Genomic DNA, 22,698 nt, shown 5'->3' on the forward strand with positions numbered 1-22,698 from the left:
TCTATTGCCCTCGATCTTTCCCAGCATTAGGCTTTTCTCCAGTGAGTCCTTCCTTCTCATTAGGTGGCCAAAGTATTTGAGTTTTAGCTTCAGGATCTGGCCTTCTAAAGAGCAGTCGGGATTGATCTCCTCTAGGACTGACCGGTTTGATCGCCTTGCAGTCCAAGGGACTCGCAGGAGTCTTCTCCAGCACCAGAGTTCAAAGGCCTCAATTCTTTGGCGCTCAGCCTTTCTTATGGTCCAACTTTCACTGCCATACATTGCAACTGGGAAGACCATAGCCTTGACTATACGCACTTTTGTTGACAGGGTGATGTCTCTGCTTTTTAGTGTGCTGTCTAGATTTGCCATGGCTTTCCTCCCCAGGAGCAAGCGTCTTTTAATTTCTTGGCTACAGTCCCCATCTGCAGTGATCTTGGAGCCCAGGAAAATAAAATCTGTCACTACCTCCATTTCTTCCCCATCTATTTGCCAGGAATTGAGTGGGCCAGATGCCATGATCTTGGTTTTCTTAATGTTTAGTTTCAACCCAACTTTTGCACTCTCCTTCTTCACCCGCAACAAGAGGCTCTTTAGTTCTTCTTCACTTTCTGCCATTAGAGTGGTATCATCTGCGTATCTTAGGTTGTTGATATTTCTTCCGGCAATCTTAATTCCAACTTTTGATTCATCTAGCCCTGCCTTTCTCATGATGTGCTCTGCATATAAGTTAAATAGGCAGGGCGACAGTATACAGCCTTGCCGGACTCCTTTCCCAATTTTGAACCAATCAGTGGTTCCATGTCCAGTTCTCACTGTTGCTTCTTGACCCGCATATAGGTTTCTCAAGAGACAAATAAGATGGTCTGGTACTCCCATCTCTTTAAGAACTTGCCACAGTTTGTTATGATCCACACAATCAAAGGCTTTAGCATAGTCAATGAAGCAGAAGTAGATGTTTTTCTGGAATTCCCTAGCTTTCTCCATGATCCAGTGTATGTTGGCAATTTGATCTCTAGTTCCTCTGCCTCTTCGAAATCCTGCCTGTACTTCTGGTAGTTCTCGATCCACATACTGCTGAAGTCTAGCTTGTAGGATTTTAAGCATGACTTTACTAGCATGAGAAATGAGTGCAATGGTGCGATAGTTTGAACATTCTTTGGCACTGCCTTTCTTTGGAATTGGAATGTAAACTGATTTTTTCCAATCCTGTGGCCACTGTTGAGTTTTCCAAATTTGCTGGCAAATTGAGTGTAGCACTTTTACTGCATTGTCTTTTAAGATTTTGAATAGCTCAGCTGGAATACTGTCACCTCCACTAGCTTTGTTGTTGCTCAGCTTTTCTAAGGCCCACTTCACTTCACATTCTAGGATGTCTGGCTCGAGGTCAGTGACCACCTCATTGTGATTATCTGGGACGTTAAGCTCATTTTTATACTATTAAAAACATATAATCCTTGGGGTAAGACCACTTGTTCAGCAACCATTCAGTTATGATGGTGCTGTACCAGGGCGACTTATGACAGGTCCTCAAAGTTCTGGCCATCGCACCATCCCCGCTGTCATGTCAGGCCGGGCGCTTGACAACCAGGTCACCCCGAGGGCAGCTGCAGTGTCTCACAGTCCCAACCTCCGTTTGCAACCTCCTTGTCGGCTTCCCACAAGCAGTCAGGGAGGAAGCCGGCAGGGAAGGTCCGAAGCGGCTCCCTTAAGTCGCTCTGGCCATCTTTTCCCCAAGGAGCCCCTGGGAGGCCTGGAGGGGGGGGGGGTGTCTCGCATTCCATATCTCCCACTCAGTCTCTGCCATACACCACACAGGTAGTCCTCACTTTATGACCACAAATGAGCCCAACATTTCTGTTGCTAGGTGAGACAGCTGTTGTGAATTTTGCTCTATTTTATGACTTCTTGCCACAGGTGTTAAGGGAATCACTGCAGCAACAAGGTTGTTAGGTGAAGCTGGCTTCCCCATTGGCTTTGCTTGTCAGAAAGTCGCAAACGGGGATCACATGATCCCGGGACACTGCAACCGTCATAAATAGGAGCCAGTTGCCAAGTGTCCAAATTTTGATCATGTGACTGTGGGGCTGGTACAGCAGCCATAAGTGTCAAAAACAGTCATAAGTTCTTTTTTCAGTGCCATTGTGACTTTGGTCACTAAATGAACTACTGTAAGTCGAGGGTTATCTGTAAGGTCTGCTTGGCAGGAACATTGCTTCGCCTGATGGGAGGTTCTTGCTTAATGACTTGTGCAGTCCTCACTTAATGACGGCAACAGGGCCTGCTGGGATTGCCATTGCTAAGCCATGCGGTTGCATGATGTTGTGCTTTATGACCAATGGCTTAGCAACAAAAATTCTGGTCCCAACCGCCCTTGTAACCTGAGGACTAGGTTGAAGATGGTTGCAGCTGCAACAAATATGAATGAACCTTTATTGTCAAAGTACAACCATGTATACATTGAGATTGGCTGAGCCTCCCTTCGTGCCCCCATCCCCAACTCACAGTGACAACAAACCCTCCATCTTATTACACCATGTGAGCTAATTGCACAACACACCGGCCTCACAAGTCAATCATACTTAAAGTTTATAAAATTATTTCCCGTTCAAGAGCCTAACAGCTCATGGATAAAGGCTGTTCTTCAGCCTGTTGGTACGGCTCGCTATACTCCTGTATCTCCTACCCGATGGCAATGTCATCCAGTGGTGTCAGAGGACAGCCCACGATGTTTTGTGCTGTGCTCACCACCCTCTGTAGTACTTCCCTATCTGCGGCTGTCAGACCAGCATACCAAACCACAATACCGTACGAGAGGACACTCTCTATAGTGGACCGGTAAAAGAGGGTCATTAGCCGTTGTTCTACCCTGTTCTTCCGAAAGACCCTGAGGAAGTGGAGTCTGTTGGGCCTTTCTGGACACCTGGGTTGTATTGATTTTCCAGGTGAGATCTTCACAGAGATAGACTCCCAGGAATTTAAAGGAGGAAACTCTCTCCACACAGCCCCCCCAATGTAAAGTGGGGCAGGTTCCTCTTTTTTCCTCCGGAAGTCTAGCACCAAATACAGGAAGGACTGTCAAATTAGGTGAGGCATGAAAAGTAAGATGCGTCCATTTTCATGGTATGGAACCATGAGGAAAGTCATTTTTATCAGCTGAGAGATACAGCTACAAAAGTAAGGATTCCCCACACACACTCCCCAAGGTCTTTCAAGTGATCACGAAGTGGCACCATAAAAATGTTATTTTTGCTACAAAAGACATGGCTGCCCCTCTGGAACTTTATCCAATGGAACAGAAGTATAATTTGATTAATTCACTGCATTTACAAAGATTATGGAATTGGAAGGAATCTAAGCTCCTTAACCCAGTTTCTTCAGTCCCGCTTCCCCACCGCCTTCCTTGCAGAATTAAGCTATCAAGTCTCAGCTCACTCCAAATCTACTTTTGTGGCTCCATCAGGGTAAGGACTCAGGAGAAGGTCATCTTGCAGGTAAGTTTAATGATGCAGTATATACAAGATGCAGGTAGATGTGGTACACAAGTAGTCCTCGACTTATGCAAGTATGGCCACAAGTCATGATGGCTGTTAAGGGGATCACCAGGTGACTGTATCTGGTTTTATGAACACTTTTTTTTGCAGTGCTTTTTATGAGAGTCTAGCAGTCTTAATGTGAGTGCAGCAGTCATTAAATGAACTAGTGAACCAGTTCACCGAGATGCAAATCTGGCTTCTGGCAAAAACATCACATATCTGGCTTGGTTACCAAGTGCCCAAAATGTAGTGATATGACCGCTAGAGCGGGGAGAGGGGGGGCACACATCAGAACTTCAAATTCAGGTTATAAGTACCTGTCATAACTTCAAATGCTCATGGTCAATTGTAAATCGAGGACTACCTGTGTAGACACAGATACAACACCGACACAAACTATTACACTAACTTGGGTTCTTGCAGTGACACTGTTCTGAACCAGCCCTCTTCTCCCAACCCCTAATTAAGAGACGAGTCTGGAAAGCGTCCAAGGCTAAAAGGCTTCTGCCAAGGTTTAATGACGCAGATAACAAAACACAAGAGCTTGTCTTCTCAAACGAAAAAGTTGCTTTCAGCAACTAGCCCCTCCCCAAACACTTCTTTTATAGAGAGCTCAGGGCGTGGTCTCCCTGTGCCTCCTCCCGAGGAGTCCCATAGTCTTTCTTTGTTTGTCCCTGCTCGTCTGCCTCCTACGTCGGGCGTCCTTGAACAGGGCCAGCTGTGGGTCATCATCCTCCGCACTCTCGGGCTCACACAGCTGAGAAGAGGTCCCCGGCTGAGGACTCTGCAAAGCCTCCAAATCATCATCAGCCGGTTCGTTTCCCTCCTCCCCCACATCTGAGTCCTCCGATACATCGGACCCGGCTGTCGGACCCACCGGCTGGCCCTGAGTCACAACAGACACCCATTACAAGCCACCAAGCGAATGACACAAGTGCGTGACATCTCTGCACCAACTGACCTCCAGCTGCCTGTGTGCTCCTCCCCCTCCCCTCCCCAGCTGCCTCTGCAGCCAAGAAAAAGCAGAGCCTGGACCGGAAGCCAAGGCAGCAGAAGCTCCTCCAACTACGCAGGCCTTGGAGCCCAGAAGGCAAAAGCGAACTGCTCAGACGAATGCAGAGGGCCCCCAGGGAGAGTGCTGAGCAGCCACGGCTGCCTTTAAAAAGGACACAGAGTCCTTGTTAGCTAGTGGAGTTCTGTTTAAAAGTCCCAATTCATCCCTTTTAGCAAGTACTTCCTAAAGATACCTGGATCCTACTGCATATTTGATTGATAATTTAACAAGCCCATCAATTATTCTAAAGAAGGGGTGTCAAAGTGGCGGCCCACATGCTGGATGCATCACGCAGAGGCCACGCCCACCCCAGCTCCACAAAGGCAAAAAATGTCACGATACATCACATGGCGCTATTTGAGTTTGACACCCATGTTCTATAAAGAATTAGGAAAGTTTGACACAAGTTCACATTCATGTTTATACTTCTGATTCTCCATGCATGCCACACATAGGTAAGATTCGGTCCAGTATGTTGTGAAAACCCCAGCTTTCCCTTAATCTACATTGTGAACTCTCCGTTATCTTAGATCAGAGCTCCCCAACCTTTCCAAGTTTGCGGCCTGGAGGGAAAGGGAGGAGGAGGGAAATGTACACAAGCATACGCAAATGGGCGAGTACGCAGTGGCAGCGCTAGCACCCGTGAGCATGTACATGTGGGCCACACACGCCTGCTGCAGTGCTGGGGCTGGTGCCTGCATCCATGAGCTAGTGGGCCATTAGTGTCCATGCATATGTGCAAACAGGTGGCTAGTGCCCACATGCATGTGCAAATGGGGCCGCTAGCAACAGGCCACAGTCTGGTACTGGGCCATGGCCCACAGATTGGAGACCCTGCCTTAGATCGTTCATTCATTCATTCAATCAATCAATCAATTTCTATAACTGCCCAATGAATGATTCTGGGTGGCTTATAGTTCAAAAAAAATATTAGTCAAAATATTAACATTTTAAAGCAATAGAAACATCCAAAATAAATACACATAGCAGCCCAGAGACTTGGCAATACAGCCAGAAAATGGAGCTCTTAATGGATTCAGGGGCTCCGGCTCAGCAATAGAGCTAGGTATATATTTGTTTGGGTAAAACATACTAATGGAACACTGCTGTTGTGTTTTATTAACATGGGTTTAGCATGTCACAAAATCACAGTATCCTAGACTTGGAACTGATCTTAGAAACCGAGCTCAGGGCCCATTCCATGCTCGATCTCTGATCAATGAGCATCAAGCCTCTGTTTGAAGACTTCTAGCAAGGAATGCGGTGGCTCAGTGGGTTAGGACGCTGAGCTTGTCGATCAGAAGGTCGGCAGTTTGGCGGGTCAAATCCCGAGTGCCGCATAACAGAGTGAGTGCCTGTTACTCGTCCCAGCTTCTGCCAACCTAGCAGTTTGAAAGCATGTACAAATGCAAGTAGAAAAATAGGGACCACTACGGTGGGAAGGTAACAGCGTTCCGTGCGCCTTTGGCGTCTAGTCATGCTGGCCACATGGAGACGTCCTCGGACAAGCGCTGGCTCTTCAGCTTTGAAATGGAGATGAGCACCGGCCCCTAGAGTTGGAAACGACTAGCACACATGTGCGGGGGAACCTTTACCTTTTACCTTTTTTAGCAAGGAGAACTCAGCAATTAATAGGGCAGCCGGTCCGCTGGCTGACAGGTCTTTAATCAGGATGCTCCTCCTGTCGTCTAAACCTCCTTTCCCTAATTGTAGCCCATTGGCCCTCCCCTCAGAGGCCACAGAGAATGAGTTCCTGCCTTTTTCTACAGGACGAGGCTTCCAAAGTTTGAAGACAGCTAGCATCTCTCCTCTCAGTCTTCTCTCCTGTAGGCTAAACGTACTCAGAACCTTTAACCAAAGAATTTGATTTTTGGAGCCTCCATCATTTTGGCAGTCTTTCCCTGCCATTTCTGCTCACTGGTTCCAGTTCTGCCCACTGGGGTGATAGAGAATGAATATGCTTCCTCTTCTGCACAAGGAACCTTCAGATAGTTAAAGAATGCTTTTGCATCTCTCCTCGGTCATTCTTTTCTTGTCCTCCTGTCTGTTCCTCATAGGACTTTATTTCCAGATTCACCTGAGAAACCTTCCTCTGGAGTCATTCAATTTGTTGTTATTCTTTGTGAACTGTGGTGCCAGAACGCGACGCAGGACCCTGACCAGGGCAGATTTGAGGAGGACAATCCAAGGTGTTTGAAATGATGCAGTTGAATCCTGGCCAGCCATCTTACCTGATCAAAGAGCTGCTTCCCTGTTGTATTGGGCTGAATGGCAAATTCCAGCTCAGCATCCATGGTGGTCACTCGCACGCTAATCTGGAAATAGAAGGAAAAATCAATTAAAAATCCTGCACACCACACACAATCTCAGCTAAAAGACAATCCTTTAGCTAAAAATGGGAGCACCTCTATCAAAAACCTATTGGAAATGTAGTTCAGGGTGACAACTAGATATTTGGTATCCAGACATACCACTGTTTATTTTCTCCAGGAAGCAGGCTGAGAGCTTCAGACAACTGGGCACAGAAAATGTTTCCAAGATGTTTTTCACATCTATCAAAGGGCAGGACTTCATCTGTGTAAGCCTTCCATATTGATCAGGTGTGGGCTTTGGTTGAAAAATAGGGGGAAATTATGGCATAATGGTTACTAGGAAGTCTCTGTCACATTCTCCCCCCCCCCAGGTTACAATAAAGGTTTTGATGCCTTAAAGGGAAGAGAATTCAAAAGAGTGGAACAGCCTAAAGGTTAAAGGATGAGGCAGTCATCAACAGTGAAAAATAAGAGCACAGTGATCCAGCAGAGAGCACACCCTCTTAAGCCCTTCCAGGCATGATTGCAGCTTCCATACTTCCCAATGGATAAGCCAAACAATGGAAAGATTATGGGAGGGACTTGAAGTCTAACACATGGGGGTGGGTGGGGTAGACCATTAATTTAAGCAAAGGACCATTCACTGGGTTGCATCTCAGCTTTTAATGGGCAAATGCAGACTTCTTTGGAGTTTTAAAACCTTATCCATCCACCCTATGCTTCTTGTCCAGTGAAAAGGAACAGCAGAAAAGGCAATTGCCCCCCCCCCAAGAAGCCAGGCCCCCCTGCAGTGAAGTCTAGCCATTTTTGAGCCTCCTCACCCGCAGCTGTTTGGAATGCAATACCCCAACACATCTGTTGGGTGCCAGGCCCAGAAAGACCTTCTAACCACTAAGCCGTCTCCTATTTCGGGCTTCTCTGGCAATGCTATTTCAAAATACACACCCAAGACACGTTCTCTTCCGGCAGGATCCAACCTTTTGGGGGCCAATCAGAACACTGAGAATGTGTCAGCATTCCCTCTCTTGAACTTTTTCTTCCTAAATATTATTTGTCAGATTTGGATCTTTCCTATCAAAAGCTCAAGCTTTCCCTCTTTGTTTTTCCCCATAACCACCACCCAGAGAGGCCAATGTGCCCAGAGTGTGTGCCTGGCTTGCAGCTTCTTAGGGACCATCTACAGCTGGGGATAGATCTGAACCCAAGTCGCCCCTCCCCCAGAACAAATCTGGAACAGCTGCTCCAGCTGCCCTTCTTTCTGGGCACAGGAGCAGGTCTCCAAACCCAACAGGGGTCAGTTTCTCCAAAGGTCTCTGGGGCCCTCGGAGCCTCGGGCATTTCTGGAAAAAGGCAGGGCTGAAGGCTGTGTTTCCCCTACATGACGCCAACCCGTCCCTTGCTGTTCAAACACTGTAGCTAATGCACATCAGCGCAAGCCAGAAACTGGTAAGCCGTGGCAGAGCAAAAATTCATGCTACATGCTAAGCTAGATGTTCAGCTCTCTTAGTTAAAATCAAACTGGCTTAGGGTTTCACATGATGCATGAACACTAAAGGGGCTTTAGGCAAAAAAACAAACCATGACATTTTGGATCTGCCTTACAGATAGATAGATGTTCTACAAACTGGAGTTGAACAAAACTGAATGGAACCAGAACAACAAAAAAATAAACTGAATCAAATTAAGAGTAAATCAAGAGTAAGTTAGAATAACCCTCTGCTCAAGCAGGAGATTTTATACCATTTTAGACAAATGGTTGCCCAACCCCTTCTTAAAAGCTTCCAGTGTTGGGGCACTTCTGAAGGCATGTTGATTGTTGGATGATTATTCTCATTGTCAGGAAATTCCTCCTAGGTTGCTTCTCTCCTTGATCAGCTTCCATCCATTGCTTCTTTCCTGCCTTGGGGTGCTTTGGAGAATAGGAACCTCCTCTTTTTGTGGCAGCCCTCAAATATTGGAACACTGCTATCATGTCACCTTTAGTCCTTCTTTTCACTAGACTATATATACCCAATTCCTGCAACCAGAAGAAGGGAGTGAGATAGGAAGTTGGCAAAAAGGCTTTTTATTCTCTCTCCAGAGAATAAATTTACTACCTCACTCTCCCTCCTTTTGGCTTGTCTCTCTGGAAAAGAGAAACTAAAATCTTCTTCCCCCAGTCAATCTCCTCTTCCCCTTTAAAAATCCCGCCCCAAGAGTCCCGCCCCGCCGCCAGCCACCGTGGAGGCCTCTGGAGCTCCTGACTTCTCTGCTGAATCCACAGAGCTCTGGCAAAGCCTCCCAGCCAGCGCCGATTCCCCCCCACCCCAATTCCCCTCTCTGGTACACTTCCTTCCTTCTCTCCTTATCATCTCTTTCCTTCCTCCACGCTCAGGAAGGGGTAATGGGAGGGGGAGAGATCGCCAGCGCTGCCATGTTGCTGCCGGTCTTGCTCTCCCGCGTGGGGTGTGTGTGTCTGTGCCAGTGAAAGCCTCATGGCTGCAAGGCTGGAGGTGCTGGTGGTGGTGGGTTAGCGCTGATCTACAACTTGGTTGCGTCCATCAAAGCCAGAATGCACTCAGCCTTAAATCCATGGGGCAGCCCCACCTTTGTCCCCTGGGTGCACGCACAAGTAGAGTCCAGCATCCCTGCTGGCTGTCTTGCCCTGCAGGCTGACTTCACCCAGGATGCTGGCACTGGCCATCTCCTGTGCGCACACCCGGGGGGGAGGGGGGCAGGACAGAGGCAGCAGCGAGGCAGCTCCTTGCTGGTTCCAGTGGATCTTAGGCTGAGGGCATTCTGGCTTTGATGGACATAACCAGGTTGTAGATCTGCACCACCACCACCCACCAGCACCTCCAGCCTCGCAGCCACGAGGCATCCCTTTCAACAGGACTGCCCCCACCCACACACATGGTATAGGAATGGCCGGCAGCAGCAAATTAGTGCTGGCAATCTCTCCCATCACCCCTTCCTGAGCATGGGGGAAGGAAAGAGATGAGAAGGCAAAGGAAGGAACAGAGGTAGGAAGGAAGGGTGGGTGGGAGGGACCATGTCTTGGCTCTCGCCCCAGTCCTGTTCTCCTCCACCGAAGACCCTCAGATCTGACCCAGTCCTGCCTAGGCACTCCTGAAGCCAAGCTGGCCACGCCCACCCAGTAGGCCACACCCATCTTTCCCCCCCCCCAGGGCAACCACAATACTGATGTGGTCCTCACTTAAATTGAGTTTGACACCCCTGGCCTATAGAGAATCCAGGTACAGTTCTCACACTTCTACCTACCATGTTGCATGACCCTGGTTTATGGCTCCAAGTTCTCTGACCCTCAGCCAAACACGTATACAATATACTATGGCTAATTATTATTGGCTCATTGCTGTCTAAGAGGCCCTACTAGCTTTTCCATGAAGCAGACACAACCTTTTCCCCCTGCCTCCCTCCAACAAATCATGAAATCCAACAGAGAGACCGATTCTCTTTCTCTCAAAGGAAACCTGGATACCTTCTAGATTCCCCAGCACTAGCCAGGTGGGTTGTTGAATTCTGGGCACCTCAGTCCACATTCCTGGAGTGCACCCAGACTGGGGCAGGATAACAACAGCTGAAGGAAAACCAAAACACACATTCCCAGTTCTTGCAGATAAGTGAGGGCTTTTGCATTGCAAACATTTTTTGAACAATGTACTGAATACTTCCTGGCAAGGGAAGCGCACCTATGGGGCAACTCCCTCACATCAGCCTCGTGGGGCAAAAAAGCTTTTGCTTAGGTGGGAGAGGGCAGTAGAGTGCCAACGGTTCCTTTTCCTCACTGCACACCCATCCCAAGAGCTCCTTAAGTGGGATCTATTTGGAGTGAGCAAATCGCATTGGTGCCTGGTATCACTATCTCTTAAGCCTATTTGTAACAGGGCCTTCACAAGATTTTCCATTCCCTCTTTCAAGCCCACCTTTTGCCATAGCTGCACAACTTTCAAATCACAAATGACAGAAACAAAAACATTATCATAATGTTACTGTCAATTTTTGAGACGAACCTCTATCGTTCTCTGTTGCCACTTGGGATGAGAAGAGGGGGGTAGGAAAGTGGAGGTATCACTAGACATGACACAGAGCGATTTCGTGGGAACCAAGGTCATCTCCACAAGTACGAGAAACCGGAGAGGAGGAGTGTCAAAGAGCCCGCCATTTACCCTCATTGGGTAGCGTAATCTCTGACATTGGAGGGGACAGGGAAGTATTATGTTTAGTTATATTGAATCTGTGACAAAATTTTAGAGTTGGTTTCACTTTTGATTGTGCCAATATTACATATCCTATAAACATGTTTCTTGAGGAATCCTCGAGTCTTGGAGTTCTGATTTGTTTGAGTTCATTAATCAGAACCTTAACAGTTACTTCAAATTATGCCTTACCCCCATTCTCCCTATCTGCAGGTAATGCCATATAGCTTTGATCCAAATTTGTCCTCTTTCTCCTCAGAACCCAAATCACATCATGTTGTGATGCATGTGGAGCCTTCATAGTTGCTACTGGATGCCGATAGGCGTCATCATAGATTTGGATGAACCTTCAGGATCCAATCCACAAGCCACACCCAAGGAAGCACTTCCATATCAAACAATCAATCAATCAATCAATCAATCAGAATAGAGCTAGAAGGGACCCTGGAGGTCTTCTAGTCCAGGGCTTTTCAACCAGTGGTACGGGTACCACCTGTGGTACCTTGGCACCTGGCAGGTGGTACGCGACCAACCTAGAAAAGTGGTAGCGGGGGAGGGGAATGAGCTGAACCAGTGGCAGCACCGCACAAGCCTGAGCAAGAGACAGTTGGAGCTGCAGGGCTGTGAGGGCTCAGTGGAAGCGCCAGGATCAGTGCCAGGCTCTAGCTGGAGCTCAGTGCTAATCCTGGCACTTCTGAGCCCAGAAGAAGCACCGATCAGCTGGAATGTTGCAGCATCTCCAGGGTCTTGTGATTTACATGCAGATGCTTGGCAACTGATTCATATTTATGATGGTCACAGTGTCCCATGGTCATGTGAAGTGACCAAAACCTGATGCAACCACCCAGCAGATGGGGGAATAAAAACCAAACACACACCCCCGCTGCCAATCCTCAACAGAAATGCTCACAACCATGAAAACCTGGGACAGGAGGAAAAGCGCCACCGGGCGGGCAGGCTGTGGCTTGGGGGGCACTTTTTTCAGTGCATTGTAACTTTGAACAGTCACTAAGTGAACTGTTGTAAGTTGAGGACTACCTGCACTTCATCACTTTTTTCCTTTTTTTTTGGTCATCAAGTTTTTGACCCCTTGCTAGGCAACAGGTGGCACTCGGATGTTGCCATATCCTAAAAGTGGTACAATGGGTGAAAAGGTTGAAAAGCCCTGTTCTAGTCTAAACCCTGCTCAAGCAGGAGACCCTATGCCATTTCAGACAGGTGGCTGTCCAGTCTCTTCTTAAAAACCTCCAGTGATGAAGCACCCACAACTTCTGAAGGCAAGCTGTTCCACTGTTTAATTATCCTCACTGTTAGGAAATTTCTCCTTAATTCCAGGTTGCTTCTCTCCTTGATTAGTTTCCATCGTTTCTTGTCTTGCCCTCTGGTGCTTTGGGAAAAAAGTTGACCCCGTCTTCTTTGTGGCAGCACCTCAAATATTGGAAGGCTGCTGTCATATCACCCCTATTCCTTCTTTTCTCTAGACTGGCTGTACCCAATTCTTGCAACCGTTCTTCATGTGTTTTAGTCTCCAGGCCTTTAATCATCCTAGTTGCTCTTCTTTGCACTTTTTCCAAAGTCTCAACATCTTCTTTGTAATGTGGTGACCAAAACTGGATGCAGTATTCCAGGTGTGGCCTTACTAAGGATTTTTAAAGCAGTACTAATACTTTACCACAGCAAGCCAGAACCCCAAAAAGCAGGGTCAGGATGCCTTTAAACACCACATATTGAAAGAAAAAGAGTGTTCTGTTCCTGAGTTCCTTAGAAGCATTTTGCTGGCTATTTGGGAGGCAGAATTCTGGCTGGACCGAGTTTAATCTCCTCTTGGCCCAGATTCCATCAAGTAAGACAACAGAGAGAAAGCCACTGCAGAGGCCACTTGAGCATGCGCCTATCCAAGCTCTTTGGAACAGCAACAAACTATGAAAGTATTTCTGGGAAAAGAGACTTCACAATTGCAGCACCGTGGAGGGAGCAGGAACATCTCACCCCAAGATGTGTCTCAAGGGATGTGGCTGCCTTCCCATATTTATTTAAATTTATTGACAGTCAGTTTGCAGTGGACTCTTGCAACCGATCCCCTTCTCCATCTCTAGTCTTGTCATTTTGCCTGAAGGAGAAAAATCCCAGCTCTGGCAACAGGCAAATGCTTGCAATTGCTGAAGGGATTATTTTTAATTAAAGCAAACCTTCACTGAAAGAGGCCTTTTCATATCCTTAAGCTAATCAGAAGCAGAAGGCACTCCCAGTTTATGGCCCTGATGGGGGAGGCGAGGGAGGGGGAATAAGCATGTTTCACCTTCCACCTGGAATGAATCTTGAGATTTCCAGACAGACAACCAGTTTTTCTTCCAACAGCTGCCAAGAAAGGAATGGGCAGCCAGGACAGGGTGGGAACTGCATATCTCCTTGCAAGTAACTGAGTATTTAAAACCTTCTGCCTCCTTCTTTCTCCATGTAGTCAATGACTGTTTGTTTGCATAGCCACGTAATAACAGAATAACAGAGTTGGAAGGGACCTTGGAGATCTTCTAGTCCAACACCCTGCTCAGGCAGGAAACCTTATATTATTTCAGACAAATGGTTGTCCACTCTCTTCTTAAAAACTTCCAGTATTGGAGCATCCACAACTTCTAGAAATAAGCCATTCCACTGATTAATTGTTCTGTCAGGAAGTTTCTCCTTAGTTCTAGGTTGCTTTTCTCCTTAATTAGTTCACATCTGTTGCTTCTTGTCCTGTTCTCAGGTGCTTTGGGGAATAGCTTGACTCCCTCTTCTTTGTGGCAACACCTGAGATATTGGAACACAGCTATCATGTCACACCCTAGTCCTTCTCTTTGTTAGACTAGTTATACTGAATTCCAGCAACCGTTCTGTATATGTTTTAGCCTCCAACCCCCTAATCATTTTTATTGTTCTTCTCTGAACTCTTTCTAGAGTCTCAATATCTTTTTTTACATCGTGGCGACCAAAACTGGATGCAGTATTCCAAGTGTGGTCTTAGCAAGATGTTATAAAGTGGTATTAACACTTCACATGATCTTGATTCTATCCCTCTGTTAATGCAGCCTAGCACTGTGTTGGCTTTTCTGGCAGCTGCAGCACACTGCTGGCTCCTATTTAAGTGATTTTCCACTAGGACTCCAAGATCCCTCTCACAATTACTACTATTGAGCCAGGTACCACCTATACCAGGGGTGTCAAACTGCCAGACCATGGGCCAGATGTGTCATCCAGAAGCCACGCCCACCCCACTGCCGGCAATGGCAAAACCGTCCCGATATGTTGTGTGACGTCACGTGACGTCACGAGTTTGATATATCTGACCTATACTATACCTGTGCATTTGGTTTTTCTTGCCTAAATGTAGAACCTTACTTTTACATCATTGAATTTCATTTTGTTAGATAGCACCCAATGATCAAGTCTGTCAAGAACCTTCTGTAACTTAAGCCTATCTTCTGGAGTGTTGGTTATTCCTGCCAGCTTGGTATCATCTGCAAATTTGATGAGTTCCCTATCAATCCCCTCATCCAAATCATTGATGAAGATGTTGAAGAGTACTGGGCCTAAAAGTCTATGGAGATTCTCAATCATCCAGATCATGGTTGTCCAAAGGTGCTTTTTCAAGAGGCAACTGGACTTTCATGTTTTTCTTTGAAGACGTTTCACTTTTCATCCATGAAGCTTCTTCAGTTCTTCTTGGATGAGAAGCAAAACGTGTTCAAAGAAAAACAAAGTCCAGTTGCCTCTTGAAAAAGCAACTTTAGGACTGGGCCTAAAACAGAGCCTTGGGGTACCTTGGGGCTTTTATAATCTCACTTTTCAAAGTTTCCCAAGTTTATTGGGTTGTTTTCCCCTTGAGGATTCTCTTTCATGGAATCCTTCCAATCAGCAGGACTTTGCTGCTTGAGAGAATTGGACTGAAAAGATAAATCAGAGGTAGGTTCTACAGCAGGCATGTCAAACTGCCGGCCCACAACCCAGATGCATCATATTGAAACCGTGCCCGCCCCACTGCCGGCAATGGGGAAAAAGTCATGTGATGTCGCCGACGTCACGGGTTTGACATGCCAGCTCTACAGCCATCCTTGATACGATGGACAGAAAATTAGGACAATTATATCTGTCAAATCTTGGCTGAATTCCAGCCACACACTAATTAGATTAGCAAAACACCACTGCCATGTTCATGAAAGAATGCACAGAACAAGGGAATGTGTCCTCAGTACAGTGAAGCATAAAGGCACTCATAGGTATTTTAATCTTGCTTAAAATGACTATGTCAATGCTGCTAACATTGGATGTTCTTGCTTTGACAATATATGAAGATACAGCCATTTTCTCTTTAACCCGTGTGTTACATTTAGAGTTAGAATTAGATAATGCTGGGGGGAGGAAGAATGTGTATGGGGATTAGTTAAGACATAATAACATAGCAGTAGAGCATTTTTCAAGGCTGTTTGAAATAAGAGATGATAAGAGATGGCTGGTTAGGGAACTAGAAGAAACGTCTGCCTTTCAAACTAATTGGAGAATGTGATTTATGACTGTAAATGAGAGGAGGAAACTGTGCTTTGATCCTATGTGCTTAGGGGAGGGGAATTCAGATTTCGGCTTCAACCATGTACATGTCGATGCTATGCAACTTGAATAAAGATTCTTTAAGGTAAACAATGCCTTGAAGTTCTTTGAAGAGCTTCATCTGTCAGAACCATGACATTAAGCCGAAATCTACAACCTTTCCAAACTAGCTAGGGGTCCTGAACCCCAGTCACTGTCCCTAGACTTCAACGGTAAGCTGACGAAGATTCAGGGAAGATTTCATCATGGAGAGTGACAAGTTGCTTAAAGCCAACACCTGGGCAGCAGCTGCTACCCCCCGGGGGGGGGGGCAGTGACAGTGATTGAGCCGGGGGAGAAGATGCTTTTCCAAGCCTCCCAGCTGGGGAGAGCCCCCTGGACGTTTGCCACTGAGGACCCGGGTGAGTGGAAATGCCTGTCTGCAGCTCGTACCCAGTCAATGGAAAGAGTAGAAGGGCTAGAGCAGAGAAGCAGAAATGAACTCCTGCTAAGAGAAGCCTCCAGCCCCTCCTTTGGAGATGAGACAGAGTTCCAGGCCTTGAAATCCCCTGCCAGGGCTTCCAGCCCCACAGAGAGAGAGAACCCCAGTCTGAGGCCCCTGCAGCAGTGGGGAGTTTGGCAGCCCCCACAGGTGGACGGTCAGCAACCTCTGAGCTTGCCACAGCTAATAGAGGCATTGCAACAGCTTGGGGTGGTGCAGAAGCCAGGAGATCAGCAGCCAGAGGGAGGGCAACCGCAGCAAGGAGGCTAGTCGCGCCCCCCCCCCGAATGCACAGCAACCATTGAGAGGCCTACAGCAGCAGAGGGCACCACAACTCCCTGCTGACCAGCAGCAGGGAAGACAACAACAGCCCCTGAACGTGCAATCCCTGGGCATGCAGCGGCCAGCAGCAACTGGGGGTGCAACAGCCATAGTGGGGAGCCCAGCAGCCATTGAATCAGCAGCCAAGGTGGGGCCAGCAGCAACTGGGGGTGTAACAGCCACAGTGGGGGCCCCAGCAGCCAGTGATTGCTCTACCTTTCAGAGCAACCTTCGATGGGGACCCAGAGGTGGTGATTTTTTTCCTCAACCAAGTGCACTCCCAATCTCTACTCGGACCCAGCCGCTATGGTCGATGTGATTGCGTCCAGTCTAGAAAGAGAGGCATCTGAATGGCTGAATAATTTATATAATGAGCAATCCCCTGAATTGGAAGATCCCCACCTCTTCCTCCTAGGACTGAGAGAAAGGTTTGAAGACCCATGCTTTGCCCTCAAAGCAGAAGAACAAATCCATAAGATAAAAGAAGCCAGCAGGCTTGCCCTGGAGTATGTACAAGAGTTTCGCAAGATAGCTGGTCACATAGAGAGGTGGCCTGAGCAGTCCCCCCTATTCCATCACTTCAGAGAAAGGCTAGACCACAGGTCGGCAACCTGCGGCTCCGGAGCCGCATGCGGCTCTTTGAGCCGTCTCTTGCGGCTCCCAGCCGCCCGGTGCGCGCGCACCTCTTCCAACGGGCAGTGGTGCGCACGCACCTCTCCAAATGGAGAGTGGCACCGCCCGTTTGGAGAGGTGCACGCGCACCTCCCCGAATGGGCGGAGGTGCGCGCGCACCTCCCCAAACCTTTGGAGAGGTGCACGCGTACCTCCGCGCGAATGGGCAGCGGTGCCGCTCTTTGAGGAAGCTGCTGCGGCCCGTCTGCGAAGCTGCCGCTTTCGGCAGCTTCGCAGACGGGCCGCGGCAGCTTCCTCAAAGAGCGGCGCCCCTGCCCATTCCGAGAGGTGCGCGCGCACCTCTCCGAACGACCGGAGGTGCGCGCGTACCTCCGCGCGAATGGGCAGCGGTGCCGCTCTTTCAGGAAGCTGCCGCGGCCCGTCTGCGAAGCTGCCGAAAGCGGCAGCTTAGCAGACAGGCCGCGGCAGCTTCCTCAAAGAGCGGCGCCCCTGCCCATTCCGAGAGGTGCGCGCGCACCTCTCCGAACGACCGGAGGTGCGCGCGTACCTCCGCGCGAATGGGCAGCGGTGCCGCTCTTTCAGGAAGCTGCCGCGGCCCGTCTGTGAAGCTGCCGAAAGCGGCAGCTTAGCAGACGGGCCGCGGCAGCTTCCTCAAAGAGCAGCGCCCCTGCCCATTCCGAGAGGTGCGCGCGCACCTCTCCGAACGACGGGAGGTGCGCGCGTACCTCCGCGCAAACGGGCAGCGGTGCCGCTCTTTCAGGAAGCTGCCGCGGCCCGTCTGTGAAGCTGCCAAAAGCGGCAGCTTAGCAGACAGGCCGCGGCAGCTTCCTCAAAGAGCGGCGCCCCTGCCCATTCCGAGAGGTGCGCGCGCACCTCTCCGAACGACCGGAGGTGCGCACGTACCTCCGCGCGAATGGGCAGCGGTGCCGCTCTTTCAGGAAGCTGCCGCGGCCCGTCTGTGAAGCTGCCGAAAGCGGCAGCTTCGCAGACGGGCCGCGGCAGCTTCCTCAAAGAGCGGCGCCCCTGCCCATTCCGAGAGGTGCGCGCGCACCTCTCCGAACAACCGGAGTTGCGCGCGCACCTCCCCAAACCTTTGGGGAGGTGCGCGCGTACCTCCGCGCGAACGGGCAGCGGTGCCGCTCTTTGAGGAAGCTGCCGCTTTCGGCAGCTTCCTCAAAGAGCGGCGCCGCTGCCCCTTCGCACGGAGGTACGCGCGCACCTCCCCAAAGGTTTGGGGAGGTGCGCGCGCAACTCTGGTCGTTCGGAGAGGTGCGCGCGCACCTCTCGGAATGGGCAGGGGCGCCTCTCTTTTTGAGGAAGCTGCCACGGCCCGTCTGCGAAGCTGCCGAAAGCGGCAGCTTCGCAGACAGGCCGCGGCAGCTTCCTCAAAGAGCGGCACCGCTGCCCATTCGCACGGAGGTACGCGCGCACCTCCGGTCGTTCGGAGAGGTGCGCGCGCACCTCTCGGAATGGGCAGGGGCGCCGCTCTTTGAGGAAGCTGCCACGGCCCGTCTGCAAAGCTGCCGAAAGCGGCAGCTTTGCAGACGGGCCGTCGCCGTCGGGCAACCGGGAACCGGTTCCATCTCATTTTTAAAAAAATGGCAGCCGCGTGCGTCCGCGCATGCGCAAAAAACCTTTTTGCGCATGCGCGTGCATGGACACACGCACGCGGCTCCCTCTTTTTTTAATTTGTGATGGAACCGGTTCCCAGTGGCTCTTTTTCTTTTTTAGGTTGCCGACCCCTGGGCTAGACGATCACCTCTCTCAAGCCTGCATCTATCGAGCAGTATCTGATCAGCTGCAAGAATGGAATCAGACAGTGGTATAACTAGAAGTTCAGCTTGCACGCTATAAGAAACCTCCCTCACCTGAAGTCAAGCCGAGGCCAGAGCAACCCAAACAGCAGCCACCACCCCGAGAATCTCCAACTGCTGCAGTTGCTGAAGGACCCAGGCCACCTGCAGGCCCACCAATCAAATGCTTCCAAGGCAGACAGCAGGGACATCGAGCAGCAAGTTGCCCAGTCCCTTACGCTCAACAGCAGCATAGATCAGAACCAGGACCAGCAGTAAGAAAGAAACCTGCCTAGCAGTCAACGAGAGAGAAATCCAACCGGATCACACAGGAACCTGTTGCCCAAGTCACATCCTCCAAACAGGAGGATGCCAGGACTCAGTCTGGATCCATCCCACTCTACCCTCTTTCGACAGCGACGATGAAGGAGAGAACGACCCGATGGTGAGCCAACACGTCCCACCTTTTGCAATACTTGCCAAACTCATAATCCCTAAGTCAGGAGCACAGGTAGATTTAAAGCTGCTAGTTGATTCTGAATGCTCCCGATCTGTCATTAGCTTGCCATTTGCCATGAAACTGGGCATACGAGCAAAACTGCTCTCCAAACCTGTGAGGTTCGAGCAAGCCAATGGCTCCGATGGGAGGGACTTTAGTCACGCAATTAACCAAACCTGTGAGGTTCGAGCAAGCCAATGGCTCCGATGGGAGGGACTTTAGTCACGCAATTAACCAAACCTGTGAGGTTCGAGCAAGCCAATGGCTCCGATGGGAGGGACTTTAGTCACGCAATTAATGGAGTCCCTACGCCTAGAAATAGGTGAGCACTGGGAGTTTATTTGCTTCCTGGTGGCTCCAAAAATGACTGAGGCTGTGATCCTAGGATTAGCCTGGTTGGACAAATTGAAGCCATTTATCCGGTGGCAGAAAGGAACGAGAACTGTGAGACTACCTATAGGGCCCAAGCCTCCCATTGATTCAACAGACATTACAGGAAACTTTAGCCCACCCAATGAGCAAGTACACATGGCTGCCTCACCACCACCAGGCAAGCCGCTCATCCCCAGTGAGTACTGGGACATAGCAGAGGCATCTAACGAGAAAGAATGCGACACCCTGCCTCACCAACCCAGTGATTGCTCCATCAAACTGTTGCCAGGAGCCGACCGAGAATATATGCTATGTCCCCCTCTTAAATGGAGGAAATGCAGCGATACGTGAATAAAAACCTAGCAAGGGGATTCATTGAATGAGCTAAGTCTTCTGTGGGAGCCCCTGTGTTGTTTAAAGAAAAAAAAAAGATGGGTCTCTTCATCTCTGCATGGATTACAAAGGTCTGAACATGGTGATTGTAGAAAATAAATACCCCCTCCCCCTCCTGAAAGACTTACTAACCCACCTGGCTAAGGGGAATGTCTTCACTAAATTAGATCTGAGAGAAGCATATTGGGTGAGAATAAAGGAGGGAGACGAGTGGAAAACTGCCTTCAACTGCCCCATGGGGAGCTATCAATTCAAAGTCATGCCATTTGGACTACAGGGGGGCCCCAGCCGTATTCATGCAGTTGATTAATGAGGTCCTACATGATCATTTATACAAAGGGGTTCTGGTGTACCTTGATGACATCCTGATATACAGCACGAATATGATTGTTCATATAAAGCTGGTGAGAGAAGTGTTAAAGAAACTATTGAATGCCAAGCTTTATCCCAAATTGTCAAAATGTGAATTTCACCAGACCCGATTAGATTATCTTGGCTACAGAATTTCCAACGAGGGCATTGAAATGTACCCAGCCAAAGTGAAAGCTATAATTGAATGGCAGCTCCCAAAGACTCACAAACAGCTCCAGAGCTTCCTAGGTTTTGCCAACTTCTACCATCAATTCATCCCCTCCTTTGCTGAGATTGCTCTACCCCTTACAGAACTACTCAAAACAGGTAAAGGAGGAGGGAAACCATGACCAGACCAACCACTAGCATGGACTATGAGCTGTCAAACAGCTTTTGAGAATTTAAAAAGACTATTTGCTGCTGAACCAGTCCTAAAGCACCCCTGCCCAGGGGAGCCCTTTGTAATTCAAGCCGACGCCAGCAACGTGGCAGTCGGAGCTGTATTACTGCAAAAGAACAAAATGGGAATCCTGCAACCCTCTGCCTAAACCTCTAAAAAATTTACCAAAAGCGAGAGGAGATGGGCAATCTGGGAGAAGGAGGCCTTTGCAATTAGGTGGGGGCTATTAACCTGGCAACACTATCTAGAAGGGAGCAAGGTGCCTTTTGAAGGATCACAAAAATCTAGAGGCAGTGAAAACTCCCCGCAAATTGTCCCCAAAGCAAGTGTGGTGGGCACAGTACTTTAACCATTTCAACTTCACTCGGAAGGAAAAAACTTCCTAGCTAATGTGCTTTTGAAATTGCCCCAGTAGAAAAGCAAACACGAAGAGGTTAACGAGGCAAATATCTCCAGTCCACAAACTGCTGCTCAACTCACGCCTCACAGGGGCCCTAATCCTGATGACCCTGGGGCCAAGAAAATAAAACAAGATCTCCTTACCGATCAATGGTTCAAAGACAATCAAGCCTCCCTAACATGCAGGGATGGTTTGGCTTACAAGGGGGGAAATTGTATTTGCCTGAAGCCCTCCATCTTAATGCTCTCGAACACAGCCATGACGTAAAACAGGTGGGACACTTTGGATATTTAAAAATACTACATCTCATCCGCCAGCAATTTTGGTGGCCAGGGCTAAAACAAGATGTGGAAAACTATGTCAGGAGTTTCATGTGCCACCATGAAAAGAATCCCAAAGAAAATCCCTGGGTTACTGCAGCCGATGGCAGACCCTTTTCAACCATGGGAAGAAATAGCTATGGACTTTATAGTAGACCTACCTGAAAGTAGAGGAAATACTGTCATCTGGACTGTGATAGACCTGTTTTTGAAGCAGGCTCATTTCATCGCCTGCAAAGGACTCCCATCGGCCCAATGTCTGACTAAATTGTTCCTGAAACATATCTACTGGCTGCATGGTGCTCCTAAATGAACAATTTTGGACAGGGGGGTGCAGCTCACAGCAAAGTTTTGGAGGAGCTTTCTTAAATTAATTAGATCATCATCTGCTTATCATCTGCTTTCCATCCAGCTACCAATGGAGGCGCAGAATCCGCTAACAAGATGGTGAAGCAATATCTCAGATGTTATGTTTCATATCAACAAACAAACTGGACCGACCTCCTCCCTTTCGCAGAGGTGGCTTACAATAATTCTGTTCACAGCAGCACCGGCTACATGCCTTTCAGGGTAGCCACAGGAAAAGAATTCAGCCCAATCCCTGAATACCCTCAGGTGCCCTCCGCTTCCCAGACACTTGATCAATGGGTGAGGGGGTGGGAAGAAGTTTGGAGAAACACGAAAACTGCTTTAAAAAAGACTTCCGAGACCTATAAAAAGCATGCTGATAAAAAGAGGGCTCCCCAAAGAACATTCTAAGTTGGGGAAAAGGTTTATCTGTCGACTAAATATTTACACCTCAAATTACCCAGTAAAAAATTGGAACCGAAATTCCTGGGGCCTTTCCCCATCGTGAGAATCATCAACCCGGTCAGAGTAGAATTGAAACTCCCTAGACTTATAGGGAGAATTCACCTGGTCTTCCATTGTAGCTTACTGAAACCTTTTCGGGGCTCCACTTTAAGACCTTCCCCTAAAAAGGCACACAGGCCCCTTGCAGTGGCAGGACAGACTCATTATGAAGTGAAATGTATTCTTGACTCTAGAATTTTTAAAAGGAAATCGCAGAAA

The 22,698-nt window shown here is 48.7% G+C and overlaps 1 protein-coding gene across 2 annotated transcripts in view; it reads right to left on the reverse strand.

Annotated features, from left to right (window-relative positions):
- The window catches only part of MSN (moesin), a 92,909-nt gene that overhangs the window by 46,559 nt on the left and 23,652 nt on the right, over positions 1-22,698 (reverse strand). Inside the window, exons 1-2 of one of the 2 annotated variants that reach the window (XM_081336475.1) lie at positions 7,041-7,158; positions 6,801-6,884 (exon numbers count right to left, since the gene is read on the reverse strand). In XM_081336475.1, coding sequence (XP_081192601.1) covers positions 6,801-6,863 — 63 coding nt within the window. In that variant the 5' untranslated portion in view covers positions 6,864-6,884; positions 7,041-7,158. Of the gene's footprint in view, positions 1-6,800; positions 6,885-7,040; positions 7,159-22,698 lie in introns of those variants that run through there. The other variant, XM_081336474.1, reaches the window with a different exon arrangement.

Source organism: Vipera berus (assembly GCF_964194415.1).
Source record: "Vipera berus genome assembly, chromosome: 11".
Classification (NCBI taxonomy): domain Eukaryota; kingdom Metazoa; phylum Chordata; class Lepidosauria; order Squamata; family Viperidae; genus Vipera; species Vipera berus.